The sequence below is a fragment of the Hyperolius riggenbachi genome, chromosome 2, assembly GCF_040937935.1.
Source record: "Hyperolius riggenbachi isolate aHypRig1 chromosome 2, aHypRig1.pri, whole genome shotgun sequence".
In the NCBI taxonomy this organism is placed as follows: domain Eukaryota; kingdom Metazoa; phylum Chordata; class Amphibia; order Anura; family Hyperoliidae; genus Hyperolius; species Hyperolius riggenbachi.
The window spans coordinates 265,250,324-265,264,380 of NC_090647.1; the positions used below are offsets into that span (position 1 = coordinate 265,250,324).

Genomic DNA, 14,057 nt, shown 5'->3' on the forward strand with positions numbered 1-14,057 from the left:
TGGCAACTCCTTGGTTAGTTCAATGTTTCTTTCTCTTCTCAGGTCAGTGGTAATTTGCATTTTCAATTTCTTTCTTATTACTTTTAATGAGTACATCTTCGAAGTGCTGAAACTCCTTTTGACATAAAAAGATTTAGGACAGTTGGGTCCCACTGATTGTCACTTACATCCCATGCCTGCGTGTCTTAAAGCATAACTGTCGGGCATAAAATCAATTCTTTATTTTTATCTGGTAAAAAAGTAATAAGGATGCTAACCAAGCAATCCAAAAGTAAAAATTACTCTTATTTTTCTTCTCCATAAAAGATTATTCACCAGTTTCCCTGGCTCTTATTTGGTACATCTGCCACACAAAGGAAGTTGCAGGGCATGCTGGATTTTATTTTTTCCTTGTTTACTTTCCCCTCAGCCATAACTAATGCAGCCTAATTGGCTGAAGCCTCTTTCCCTCCCATTTTCCCCTCTCACAACTCTGTTCCTCTCTGACTGGCCAATATTTCTCATGCTGAGACTATGCACTTTCTATTGCAGAGCTGGGCGGGAGTGTCTGAAGACTGGTAGGAGGGCAGGCAATGATATACAGACAGAGTAAGGGAGGAAATTATGTCAGATTTAGCTTCAAGATTTGACTCCGTCAAAATGGAAAATCCTAAAAAGGATTATTTCCTGTTGCCTTGACAAAGACCAGGTGATTAGTCAAAACATGTAGGGGGGGAGAAGGCGAAACCAGCTGGACCACGTAACCTACGTGGTTGAAACACAGAGCTCAGTGTTTGCAGCAGGCATGTGAGCTGCTCTTACGAACTTCACGCTACTGGAGTTACTGGCATTAGGCTTATGGAATATGGATACACACTCTACTGTACTGCAGACGGTGGTTGTTGAAGAGCGGTGAGATGTGTATGTTATCCACACTAACGCAAGCACACAGTATACTGGCATGTGCAATCCACTAAGGGCTGGGCTCAACTCACTGTATGCATTGCCGGCTTGTGTTGTGGGACTTGACTGTGTGGTGTATGTGAGACCGGTCTCCATTGTAGGGCTGTAGCCATTAGGTCACGGGGTTCCCCCGATCCATGCTTTTGGAGTGGGGTATCCCCTGCTCTGTGGGAATTTACTGATTCTGTGTTTGGCAAACAAATTTTTCCGTTTTTTGACATGATGTTGAGCACTGTATTCTTTGTATTTGATTACATTTGAGTGACATTACGGTAGCTCCTGCTTTGCAGTTCTGTGTGTGTATATTAGGGTAGTGTCTCTTCTCACACATATTTCCTGCTATTTCCACCGCAGCCCATCAGAAAGCTGCTACTGCACCGACACGCACTGCTGACAAGCCCTTGTCGGCAGATTATTTGGGTACCCAGCTCTTTTTTCCCTTCAGGTACACTAATTTTATATTGTGCTGCATCCTGGGTCTGACTTGTGGGAAGGCCCACAATAACTCACCGATCCATAGTAAAATATCAGTAATATACCAATATTCTAGCTATACCCAATGCCCAAATTCTTGGTGCCCCATTTTTAATGTATGATCCCATCCACACTTCGCCCCTCCCCCGCCTTCTCAGTGAGAACCCATCTCTTGGTACCCACCGCCTTGAAACCTCAGTAGCCTCACTCCCCCCCCCCCCCCCGACCCTAAGTAACCCTTATTCTCTCCTTATCTACCCCCTTGCATCCCCAGTAGTCTCACCCTCTCCTCATGTTCATCAGTAGGCCCCCCTATCTTCTTACCCACCTCCTGGCATTTTCAGTAGCCTTATTCTCTGCCCCCAGACCCTTAGTAAGCCCCCCTCTCTCCTTCCACACCCCCTTGCATGCTCAGAAGCCTTACTCTCCTCCCCAGTCTCTCAGTAAGCCCCCTCTCCTCATCCATCCCCTTGCATCCTTAGTATCCTCTCTCTCCCCCCCCCCCCCTTCCCCCACAGACCCCAGTAAACTTCCCTCTCTCCTTACCCACCCCCTTGCATTCTCAGTAGCCCCACTCTCTCCTATTCTTTAAAATTGCCATGTGTAGGCAGCGTTACTTCACAGTCCACTTTATCTAAATAATGTGAATGTTGCTAGTATAACATAAGCTACACAGCTGGCTGAAGCAATGGTAACATTGCCATGCACTTTATATGCAAGGCAATTTTACATCTACTGAATATGCCCCGCTGTGCACATTTGTCATTTATTCGTACAGTATGTGTGGTTTAATGGCCCAGTGTGGGAGTCGAAATTCTGGGGCAAGGGCACCAAAGCCACATTTTGCTCAGGGTGTTGTGAAATCCAAGACCAGCCCTGCTCTGCCTGTGGGAAGGGACCTGGGAGTCGCCATTTACATTATGAATGGAGGGAGAAGGTGGACAGCATAAATAAAACGTTCATCTCTTAATTTCCTGAACTCCCCTTGGTGGACCCTGCTCCCCAGCTAACAGTCCCCTGGACAGGAGAGGCTATCAACGAAGACACTCATGACCCTGGCTGCCTCTACTCCCCAGCTGAGCTGACTGATAAATGTATGTTTTTTTCATAATTGACAAAAGTAAGCATAGCTTAAAGCAATGAAGAGAAAAGCTGACAGAATTCATACATTACCTCTTTGCATGCCTTGTTCCAGTCCATATGCAAAATATAAAGCAGGTTGAAGGTAGCTTGCAGAAAGACAGGGAATATCAATCCAGACCACAGACCTTAATAAAGAAGGGATGCTTTAACTTTAATTCTATAAATATAAATATATTTATTCCAGGAACTCCAATTTCAGTTAAAATATGATGTGCACACAGTAGAAAATTATCAGTCTATGGATTTTTTTTCCTACTGACATAGAAGTCACTAGGGCCAGGCCACTCATTCAACTTTTGCTACAAAAAAATAAAATACAATTTGCTCTGAATATGTATAAATGGTAAACAACCCTTAGTGTTATTTAAAGTTTAGCTAAACTTTGAATTTCAAAATACAGTAGAATGCCTTTACAGTAAACTCCAAGGGACCTGGCCAAGTAGTTTAGCTGCAGTGGTGTCTGAATCACACCAGAAACAAGCATGCAGCTAATTTTGTCAGATCTGACAATGTCAGAAACACCTGATCTGCTGCATGCTTGTTCAGGGGCTATGGCTAAAAGTATTAGAGGCAGAGCTGCCAATCACAGTGCCTACAGTGCCTATAAAGCAGTAATTTACCCAAAGCCTGCAAAAGCGGCTAATTACTGCAGCTGTAAGGCCCCATTCACACTTTTTGCCGGCGTTTTGCAGGAGTGATTTTTCCGCGATTTCACGCGGAAAAATCACTGAGCGCTGCAGCGATTTTGCCGCAATCACGTTTAGCGCTTTTATGGCACTGAAACGCGATCGCCGGGAAATCGCCTGAAAATGGTGCAGGCGACGCGTTTGTGTTTTTGCCCGTTTTTGGGCAATTTGCGGTGATTAGCACAAATCACCCAAGTAAGAACGGGCCCATAGGGTTTCATTACGCTAGTGCTTTTAAAAAGTGCTAACGTTTGAGCGTTTTGCCGAAATCGCGGCAAAATGCTTTAGTGTGAATGGGGCCTAAAACTGCAAACTGCCCGAGTGGTCGAAATTTACCCAAACAGCTGTAAAGCCACTAATGAGAAACAGTTCCAGCCGTAGCCACTAATTAGTGCTGTATTTACCCGTGTAGCTGTAAAGCTAATAAGAATCACTGTAAAGCTATAACCGGTAATAATAAATAAATAAATAATAAAAACCTAATTTAACTGAGCACCCATTTTATACACTAAGCACTATTAATACCAGGATTTGTATTGTAGCGAATGAGGCACCCTTTTTACCAGGTGCTCTTTTTTCAATGTCTCGGCTGTGACAGTCTAATGCAAAATTTGCCTTGTTGAACTTGAAAAGAAATAGAAGTAATGACCCTTTGAACTTTCCTACATTAAAACCTTATCAGAAGCCCTGCCCCCACAGATAATAACCTTTAAGCTTCTATTTACATTTTAGGTTTTTTACACTTGCTTTACAAGAGAACAGAAAGGAACTTCAGACAATTTCTTATTAGAACTAGTACTATATGTACTAATGTTTACCTCATCATGTCACTTAAGTTACGCTTTAAGGCTGAATATTCATCTCCTACTATACTCACTATAGTTCACTATAATCACTAAAGTGCCTTATTCACTCTTGCCCTGTTCCTTAACGTGATTTTGTATTCATAATTCTTAAGTATTTACACTGTTTCACAACTATAAGTGTGCATTCCTCTTGAGTCAAGCTAATAATATCCTTATCTAAAAGTAATATACATTATTTGGATCAACTGGTTCCAAGACTATCGGCTTGATTCACAAAAGGGTGCTAAGTGTTAACACGCCTGTGAAAAGCCCCTTAGCACGCTTAAAGAGACTTTGCGCGCATTAATACGCACACAAACTTTTTGCGCGCGCAAAGTTTAGCGCTGCACGCCCCTAAACCGTCGCACCCGGTGCAACATTTTAGGGGCACCTGGTATGACGTTTTGCACGCACCGTGCAGCGCTAAACTTTGGGCGCCATCATTAAAAGCTTTGGGCGTGCTAACTGCTTAGCACCCTAGTTAGCATGCCCAAAGCTTTTAGGCGTGCTAACTGAGTTAGCACCCTTTTGTGAATCGAGCCCTATGTATCAAAAGTATTTATCATTTGCAGTGCTTCTTTCCAGTGGCGTAGCTAAGGAGCTGTGGGCCCCATTTACTTTGGGGGCCCCCCAAACACTCTATACATAACAATTGATACAGTGCACCAAAACCTGCCAATGGCAATTACAGTGTCAGAAGTGCAAGAAGGGAATGGGGAACAGTCTGTTAATGATAACCAGTTTTCAAAGCATCTATAGAAGTCATTATTATGAGCACAGGCCCAATAAATAGCTAATACTGCAGTTGAGGGACGGCCCTTCGGGGCCTCTCAGGCCCCCAATGCGGTCGCAAACCTCTGCAACCCCTATTGCTATGCCCTTGCTTCTTTCAATGATCCCTTGGCATCATCACATTGTGATCAAATTTTTACAACCTCAATCTTGACTGTCTCTTTTTACTATCAATTGTCATACTCATTACTTTTATAGCTAGTGTGCTTACCTATTATTCCTAGTTTTGCTGAAAACATCAGTGAGATTCCTGTGGGTAAACCCAGGAAGTAATATCCAATAACACTTGTTGCAGCACCAACTTTTTGTTTTCCGGTTCCTTGCAGTATCCCAGCACAGGTACCCTCGAAGTAGACAAAGCATAAATCATGAACACTAATGATGATCTAATGATATTGCACATATGTTTTAAGTGAATTAAAATGTATTTACTTACAGCTACACCATCAAACAGTTGAAATGGAACAAAGATGAACATGACCTGGGAAACCAAAGTAACAATCTCCCTATAAGAGAAAAAAGACCTGGTTTTGTCAGAATTCTTGCAGTTTGTTCAAGCAGGAAAAGCTGCCATATGTACGAGTACTACATTATAAGTTTGAATGTGCTCTGCAAAATTTCAGAGTAAAATGTAAGGCTGAGATACTTCTTTAAAATATTGCTCTGCGATTTTCAGACAGTGAAACTTTCATAAGAGTGGGTTAATTGTGTTAAAGATTGTGTTCGACCGCAAACTTATTGGCGCGAACTTCAGTGGTTTGCGTTCACGGTGAACCGCAAACTTTATGCGAGTTCGACCCGCCCCCTATATTACATCATTAGGATCAACTTTGACCCTCTACATCACAGTCAGCAGGCACAGGGTAGCCATTCAGGCTACACTCCCTCCTGGAGCCCCCCCCCCCCCCCCCCTTATAAAATGCAGGCAGCATCAGCCATTTCACTCACTCTTGTGGCTGCAGTAATTAGAGAAGGGAGAGAACCTTGCTGCTGACAGGGAAAGCCTAATTAGGCTCTTGTGTTAGGCTTGTTAAGTTGTTACTTCTTGCTGATCTTATTGCTAAAAAGCACTCCTCATCCTCAACAGCTCTTTTGAGAGCTAATGTTGTTCTTGTGATCTATTTTTTTATTTTTGTGTGTGTGTGTGTTTGTGTGTGTCCCACAGACACTTGTGTTGCATATACAGCCTTGGTAATTCCTACTGTCGCTGCACAGAGAATTTAAATGTGTGCATTAAACACCAAGTGAACACCTGACACAACTGGCTGAGCAAATTTGGCCTTATTGGCTATTCATGAGGCAATGCTCAGGCAAATATGCATTTGCTTTCGCATGCCAACTAATGCAGGGTCCATTGAACCAATGCCGCAAAGCGGTTTGCCCTGCGGGAATTAGTTCATGCTATACAGCACTATCCAGGAGCGCCTCGGGGAGGCTTCCCAATGCCCCCATACAACCGGGGGACCGCGGGGTCCCAGGCGCTCTCACTGCCTGGGAACCACAGCAGCACCCCGGAGGGGGGAGGCTGGGTGGCGCAGGCGGCCCCCCCAAGCGTGGCCAGCGCCGGGGAGAGCCATCCGCACCTTTCACCTCCCAATATTTAAAAACAGGCACTTACCTTGACGTCCATTGCGTTCTGCTGCTGAGCATAGCTTGGGTGCAACACATTTGAAAAGGAAAGGAATGAAGCATGGGTCGCACCGAGCTTTGGAGCTCAGGGCTGGCTCACACACTGCACTCCAAGGGGGGTGGAGGACAGGCACTGACAGCCCACTCCAGGACTCACACTACCTGGAATGAGCCATCCGCCACCCGCCTCCAAGGGAAAGAAATTCACAAATCGCTGCACAGAGAATTTAAATGTGTGCATTAAACACCAAGTGAACACCTGACACAACTGGCTGAGCAAATTTGGCCTTATTGGCTATTCATGAGGCAATGCTCAGGCAAATATGCATTTGCTTTCGCATGCCAACTAATGCAGGGTCCATTGAACCAATGCCGCAAAGCGGTTTGCCCTGCGGGAATTAGTTCATGCTATACAGCACTATCCAGGAGCGCCTCGGGGAGGCTTCCCAATGCCCCCATACAACCGGGGGACCGCGGGGTCCCAGGCGCTCTCACTGCCTGGGAACCACAGCAGCACCCCGGAGGGGGGAGGCTGGGTGGCGCAGGCGGCCCCCCCAAGCGTGGCCAGCGCCGGGGAGAGCCATCCGCACCTTTCACCTCCCAATATTTAAAAACAGGCACTTACCTTGACGTCCATTGCGTTCTGCTGCTGAGCATAGCTTGGGTGCAACACATTTGAAAAGGAAAGGAATGAAGCATGGGTCGCACCGAGCTTTGGAGCTCAGGGCTGGCTCACACACTGCACTCCAAGGGGGGTGGAGGACAGGCACTGACAGCCCACTCCAGGACTCACACTACCTGGAATGAGCCATCCGCCACCCGCCTCCAAGGGAAAGAAATTCACAAATCGCTGCACAGAGAATTTAAATGTGTGCATTAAACACCAAGTGAACACCTGACACAACTGGCTGAGCAAATTTGGCCTTATTGGCTATTCATGAGGCAATGCTCAGGCAAATATGCATTTGCTTTCGCATGCCAACTAATGCAGGGTCCATTGAACCAATGCCGCAAAGCGGTTTGCCCTGTTCAGGGTACCTGTGTGTGTGTGTGACAGGTGCACATTTGTAATACCAATGACTGCATACCCACCTGTTGTTGTTCAGTGCACCTACCTATGTGACCGCACGCAGTGTCACTGCACCTGTTCAGTGTACCTGTGTGTGTGTGTGTGTGTGTGTGACAGGTGCACATTTGTAATACCAATGACTGCATACCCACCTGTTGTTGTTCAGTGCACCTACTTACCTACGTGACCACACGTAGCGTAGTGTCACTGCACCTGTTCAGGGTACCTGTGTGTGTGTGACAGGTGCACATTTGTAATACCAATCACTGCATACCCACCTGTTGTTGTTCAGTGCACCTACCTACCTACCTACATGACTGGCTGCACGCAGTGTTATATACCACCAGTCACTGCACTTGTTCAGGGTGCCTGTGTGTGTGGCAAATTTGTAATACCAGTCATTGCATAATTGTTCACAGTACCTGTGTGACCGCATGCTGTTTAACTACTCTAAGACTGCTCCATGCCAACGGGCGTGGCCGCGGCGGCAGCCCCAGAACCGCCTAACGCCAACGCTACTGAAGGAGATCGCGCACAGGGTGCGCGCGCATCTCCTTTTCGGGGGGCGGCGCTCCGTCCCCTCTTCAGCTATCGCCGCTCGGGAGACTTTTAGACGGCGTGATTGCCGTCTATTTACATAGTACAGCGCTGTGATCAGCGTGCCACACGGTTGTCCCCCTGGGGGACAAGAGAGCAATCGGCTCTCATAGGCAGAAGCTTATGACAGCCGATAGCCAGGATTGGCCGGCTGGAGGGGGGGAGGGGTTTGCACAAAAAAAAAAAAAAAAAAAAGAAAACATTAAAAAAATAATACTAAAGCACACACATAAATATTTATTTAAAAGAAAATAAACAACTGGGGGTGATCAGACCCCACCAACAGAGAGCTCTGTTGGTGGGGGGAAAAGGGGGGAATCACTCCTGTGCTGTGTTGTTAGGCCCTGCAGCTTGGCCTTAAAAGCTGCAGTGGCCGTTTTAGTAAAAATTAGCCTGGTCTTTAAGGGGGTTTACCACTGTGGTTCTCAAGTGGGTAATATACCAGTCCGTGCATACCTGTTAACTGAACCTGTGTGACAGCTGCACATTGTATTGTAATACCAGTCACTGCATACCTTTCACTGCACCTGTGTGACTGCACATTGTATTAGTCAAGTCAGTGCATACCTTTCACTTTATCCCCCCCCCCCCCCCCCCCGATATGGACAAAACAGGTTAGAGGCAGGGGCAGACCAAGAGTCAGGCCACCCGGCAGGTCTGTTCGAGGTCGTGCTGACGTGATTTCGTGCAACCCTGGACCAAAGTACAGTGCTCAGAAGAAAGCACGTCCCATCAACTCCCAAGATTGTCAGGGCGTGGTTGACTATTTAACACAGAACACCTCATCTTCCGCAGCCACCAGCGCTACTACAAATACCATATTCGCTGCATTTGACACTTCACAGGAGTTATTTGGTGGGGAATTAACTGATTCACAGGCATTATTGTTACAACCAGATGAAGGCGCTAAGCAAGTTACACCACCTCATATGTCTGAGTTAGGCGACACTAAGGACGTAATGTGTGAGGAGGAGGATGATTAAGTACCTGCTGTTGGTGCAGTTTACGAGGTGTCTGAGGCAAGCGAAGCTGGGGAGGATGATTATGATGATTATGATGATACAGATGCCACGTGAGATCCTAAGAGACAAGATGACCAAGGGGACGGTTCAGAGGGGGAGTCAGAGAGGAGTAGGAGGAGACGAGTTCCTCAAAGAAGCAGGGGGAGCTCTTCTTCAGAAACAGCTGGTGGCAGTGTCCGGCGCCATGTATCGCCACCTAAGGACAGCCAGCCAACATGCCCTTCAACGTCAGCTGCTGATGCCACCATAGTGCCATCACTCCAGGGGGCTCAGCGGTTTGGAAATTTTTTTGTGTGTCTGCCTTAGATCAGAGCAATGCCATCTGTTCTCTGTGCTGCCAAAAATTGAGCCGTGGAAAGGCCAACACCCGCGTAGGGACAACTGCCTTACGAAGGCACATGGAGAAAAGGCACAAACTGCAATGAGAAGCGCACTGTGATGAATAGCGGAAAAGCCGCCGCATGTTCTGACAGTAAGGCGGCTGATTCCGCGTCTGATGCGGCGGTCTGTCCGCGTCAGCATGCGTCTGGGTTGTCTGGAACTGGTGGTGCACATGGGAGGAATGGCGTGGGGGCCGCCGCGTGTTCTGACGGTAAGGCGGCGGATTCCACGTCCAGTGCGGCGGTTTCCCCACAGCAACATGTGTCTGGGCTGTCTGGACCTAGTAGTGCACACAGATGGAGAGCTACGCGCACGCGCGCTGCAAGACAAGATCTTTATACCAATAGGAGAAAGATCAGCTGATCAGGGCGGTCAGCTGATTCCTGTTCAGTCAGTGATTGGTTGATGGCAGCTGGGCGGCGCTGTGGGGCGCTTTACTATATATATCTCCTGCTGTTTAGTTGCTGGTTGTCTGGCGTTGCGAATGCCTATGTGTTAGCACTCAGACCTTAGTCAGATCCTTCAGTGTGGTGGAACCAGGAGGACCTGGGAATCCACACTCAGCCAGTTAATATATATCATCTTTGTTATTCTCTAGCATAGTTCTAGGGTGTTGAGATCACGGCCCTCACACCCCAGACTAGGAATACTGTATATCATCTGTGTTATTCTCTAGCATAGTTCCAGGGTGTTGAGATCACGGCCCTCACACCCCAGACTAGGAATACTGTATATCATCTGTGTTATTCTCTAGCATAGTTCCAGGGTGTTGAGATCACGGCCCTCACACCCCAGACTAGGAATACTGTATATCATCTGTGTTGTTCTCTAGCATAGCTCCAGGGTGTTGAGATCACGGACCTCACACCTCAGACTAGGCCTTTTTCTGATATCTGTTATGACCTGTAGCTTTCCTGACTATTCTTCTGATCTCTGATTTGGTTCCTTGCATATCTGATACTCTGTTGCCGACCCAGCCTGTCTGACCTTCTGGCTGTCACCCCCCCTCAGGGTGTCCAGCCTTCCCGCAGGGGTCCCCTGCTCTACAGAGGGGACACTGCTCCTTATCAGTCAGGGACTTCCTCTCCAGGTGTCCTTGACTGCAGTAGAGTCTTCTCTACTTATTGGACCACCTGTTACCCCGGTGGTCCAAAGGTTACTGTTGCACCAAAACACTTACACACTCAGGTGTCTAGAGGTTAGACATATTTGATTATTGGCGATTCTGCAGATCCCCAATGATCAGGTATATCTGTATTCTTGGGGATACTGCAGATCGCCAAGAATCAGATTCTCTCTCTGGTTGCTGACACCTATCGTTACACGCACCAGAGGAAAAGCAGCACACAAAAGCAAAGCCACCCTCCTTCTCCTCTTCCTCCTTCAGGTGCATTATCGTCAGCTGCTTTTTCCCTTGCACCTTTACAATCACAGCCACCCTCCTCCATTCCGCCTCTCACCTTGACCGGTTCCTGCTCCTCTGCCCACAGCAGCAGCCAGGTGTCCATGAGGGAAATCTTTGAGTGGAAGAGGCCAATGTCTGCCAGTCACTCCCTTGCCCTGCGTCTGACAGCTGGCTTGGTACATTACTTACACAGCCCATTGGGTCAACCTGGTGACCGCTGGCAATCATGGAGTACGTGGCTGTGCAGCGGACCTAGTGACACCTCCACGGCTTGCAGGCAGGCCTGCTGCCACCTCCTCTCCTCCTGCTACATCCTCTTCGCTGTCAACCTCCTCCTTGGCTGAGTGGCAGTTCAACTCTACTGGTGTTGCGATCTCCTCTCCAGCTATCTCCTATGCTGCATGCCAGGTACGACGGTGTAACGCCATCTTAGACAGGTCTTGCCTCAAAACAGAGAGTCACACTGGAGCTCTCCTGGCTGCTCGTAACAAACAGGTGGATCAGTGGCTGACCCCACACCAACTGGAGATTGGCAACGTGGTGTGTGACAATGGCAGCAATCTCATTTCGGCTTTGAATTTGGGAAAGTTGACACATGTACCCTGCATGGCACATGTGCTGAATCTCACAATTCAGAGATTTGTGTCTAAGTACCCAGGCTTACAGGACGTCCTAAAGCAGTCCAGGAAGGTGTGTGGGCATTTCAGGCGGTCTTACACGGCCATGGCACTGTTTGCCGATATTCAGCGGAGAAACAACTTGTCGGTAGACGCTTGATTTGCGATAGCCCGACTCGCTGAAATTCGAACCTCCTGATGTTCGACATTCTTTAGTCCAACGCCTCGCCTTAGCCCTTCCGGATCCACCCTCCACCAACGCCTCAACCGGCAGATAGCCGGCTGCCTGGCCTTAAAGCGGTATTGTCACCATAAAAATCAAATTTCAACAGCAACTGGTCTGAGTGTATTAAGTGATAAAGATGCTAATCCTGCATTCAAAACTTTTTTTGCTACTTTAGGAGCAGTGGACCTAGTGCCAAACAGTGCCAAAAAGTTGAATGCTGGGAGTTCTTTTGAATGCTGGGAGTTCTTTTTATCTATAATATATTCCTCCTCTTCCTTTTATTTCCCTGCCTAGCTGGTCACTAGTGTTTACAAGCAAGGCTGAGGTGACTCAGTGAATGGATGTGTAAATAAAAAAAAAGACTCTGGGGCCCATATGCAATTCACTTTTTCACCTGAGTTTTCTCCTAGGTGATATTTTTAAAATTGTCAATAAAATGCCCTTAAAGCCCCCAGAAGGCAAGAAAATGCTCAAAATAATTTTGATAGTACTTTTTCACCAACTTTTTGGTGCTTTTTTTAGTTGAAAAATACTGGAAAGTTATTTAAAATCAAAGATTAAAAATTATCTCCTAGGAGAAAACTCAGGTGAAAAAGAGAATTGCATATGGCCCTGAGAGGGGGGAAGCTAATGAATACACAATGAACAAGAGAAAGGAGGGGGGAAAACAAGAATCAGGGAGGATATGATGTCAGCATTAGCTTGGCAAGATGGCCCATGCCTAGACTAGGATTTTCTGCTTTTCCTTTGTAAAATTCACAGGAATCATTACGTGGATAGCACAAAACATCTGTTATGTAAGTAGAAGTAGTATTTATCTACTTATATATGTGTTTTTTATTTCTAGGTTAGCATGGGTGTCGCTTGTTCTTTAAGTGTGGATGTAGACACTGTGAGCAGCGATAAACCCTTGGACTACTGGGTGCACACGCATGACCTGTGGCCAGAGCTGTCACAATTTTCCATCCAACTTCTGTCTTGCCCTGCCTCAAACGTCCTGTCAAAAAAGACCTTCAGCGCAGCTGGAGGCATGGTCACTGAGAAGAGAAGTCACCTAAGTCAAAAAAGTGTTCAGTACCTCACCTTTATCAAAATGAATGAGGCATGGATCCCCGAGGGCTACTGCCCGCCCGAAGACTAAGCCAGTCCCCACACACAGCATCTCTGCCTGCATGCCGTGTGACTGCGTGCCCCAAGACTATGTCGCTCCCCATACAGCATCTCTTCCTGCAGGCCGCTTGACTGCCTTCTCCGCCACCACCAACAGGGTCCAGGACTCCAGGCGGATTCCTGAATTTTTAAGGCCGCTGCTAGCAGCGGTGCTATAATAATTTTTCTGGTGCTATACATGCCTGCCCAATTTTTCTGCTCAGCTGCAACAACAAAACAAAAGGCATGTACATGTGTCAATTCCCCTTCGTGATTGTTACCTTGCCGCGGTGAAGGGGCTTGCGTATCACAATGAAGCAATGATCGCCGGCTACATGAGTGTCTCGGGGCGGGGGGGGGGGGGGAGGCACACCCAAGATAATAAGGCCGTTGCTTCATTGTGGACAGACCAAATTCGATCAGCTGGACAGTCACTGCTGTTCTGTCATTGAGCTACCTCAGCCCGGCGACCATATGGGCTTGAAAACCGCCATGGCCTGCACTCTAGCCCTGGTGCGAACCAGTCCAGCACAGCCGTCACTATACAAACAACTGTGTGCAGTGCGTTACACAGTGAGTTTGGTCTGTCAGTGTGAAGCAGTACTCTAATTATACTCCCTGATTGATGTATATACATGCAAAATGTTTTAAAGCACTTTAGGCCTCCAATTTAGCATGCAATGTGATTGCTGCCCTTAAAACGCTGCTTTGCGTCAAATCCAGATTTTCCCTGGGACTTTTGACGTGTATTCCACTCCTCCATGCAAAAACTCAGATGTTAGACCCCTTGAAACATCTTTGCCATCACTTTTCTGGCCAGCATAAATGTTTCTAGTTTTCAAAGTTTGCCTCCCCATTGAAGTCTATTGCGGTTCGAAAGTTGGCACAGACCCGAACTTTTTTCGCATGTTGGAGGTTCGAGAACCGAAAATCGGAGGTTCGAGCCATCTCTAGGTAAGTTAGATAAGGAAGTTGTAAACAAAAAATATTATGGCTTAGGTATTCAAAACATAATAAAGATTGTCACACAGAAATTTCAGCCAATCAGAACCAGAGATGAATGAAAATTCCAAATTAGGC

General features: G+C 46.9%; 1 protein-coding gene across 1 annotated transcript in view; it reads right to left on the bottom strand.

Annotated features, from left to right (window-relative positions):
- LOC137544963 (multidrug and toxin extrusion protein 2-like) overlaps positions 1-14,057 on the bottom strand; it is a 102,311-nt gene that overhangs the window by 21,812 nt on the left and 66,442 nt on the right. Inside the window, exons 13-15 of the mRNA XM_068266062.1 lie at positions 5,319-5,388; positions 5,094-5,226; positions 2,590-2,684 (exon numbers count right to left, since the gene is read on the bottom strand). Coding sequence (XP_068122163.1) covers positions 2,590-2,684; positions 5,094-5,226; positions 5,319-5,388 — 298 coding nt within the window. The remainder of the gene's footprint in view (positions 1-2,589; positions 2,685-5,093; positions 5,227-5,318; positions 5,389-14,057) is intronic.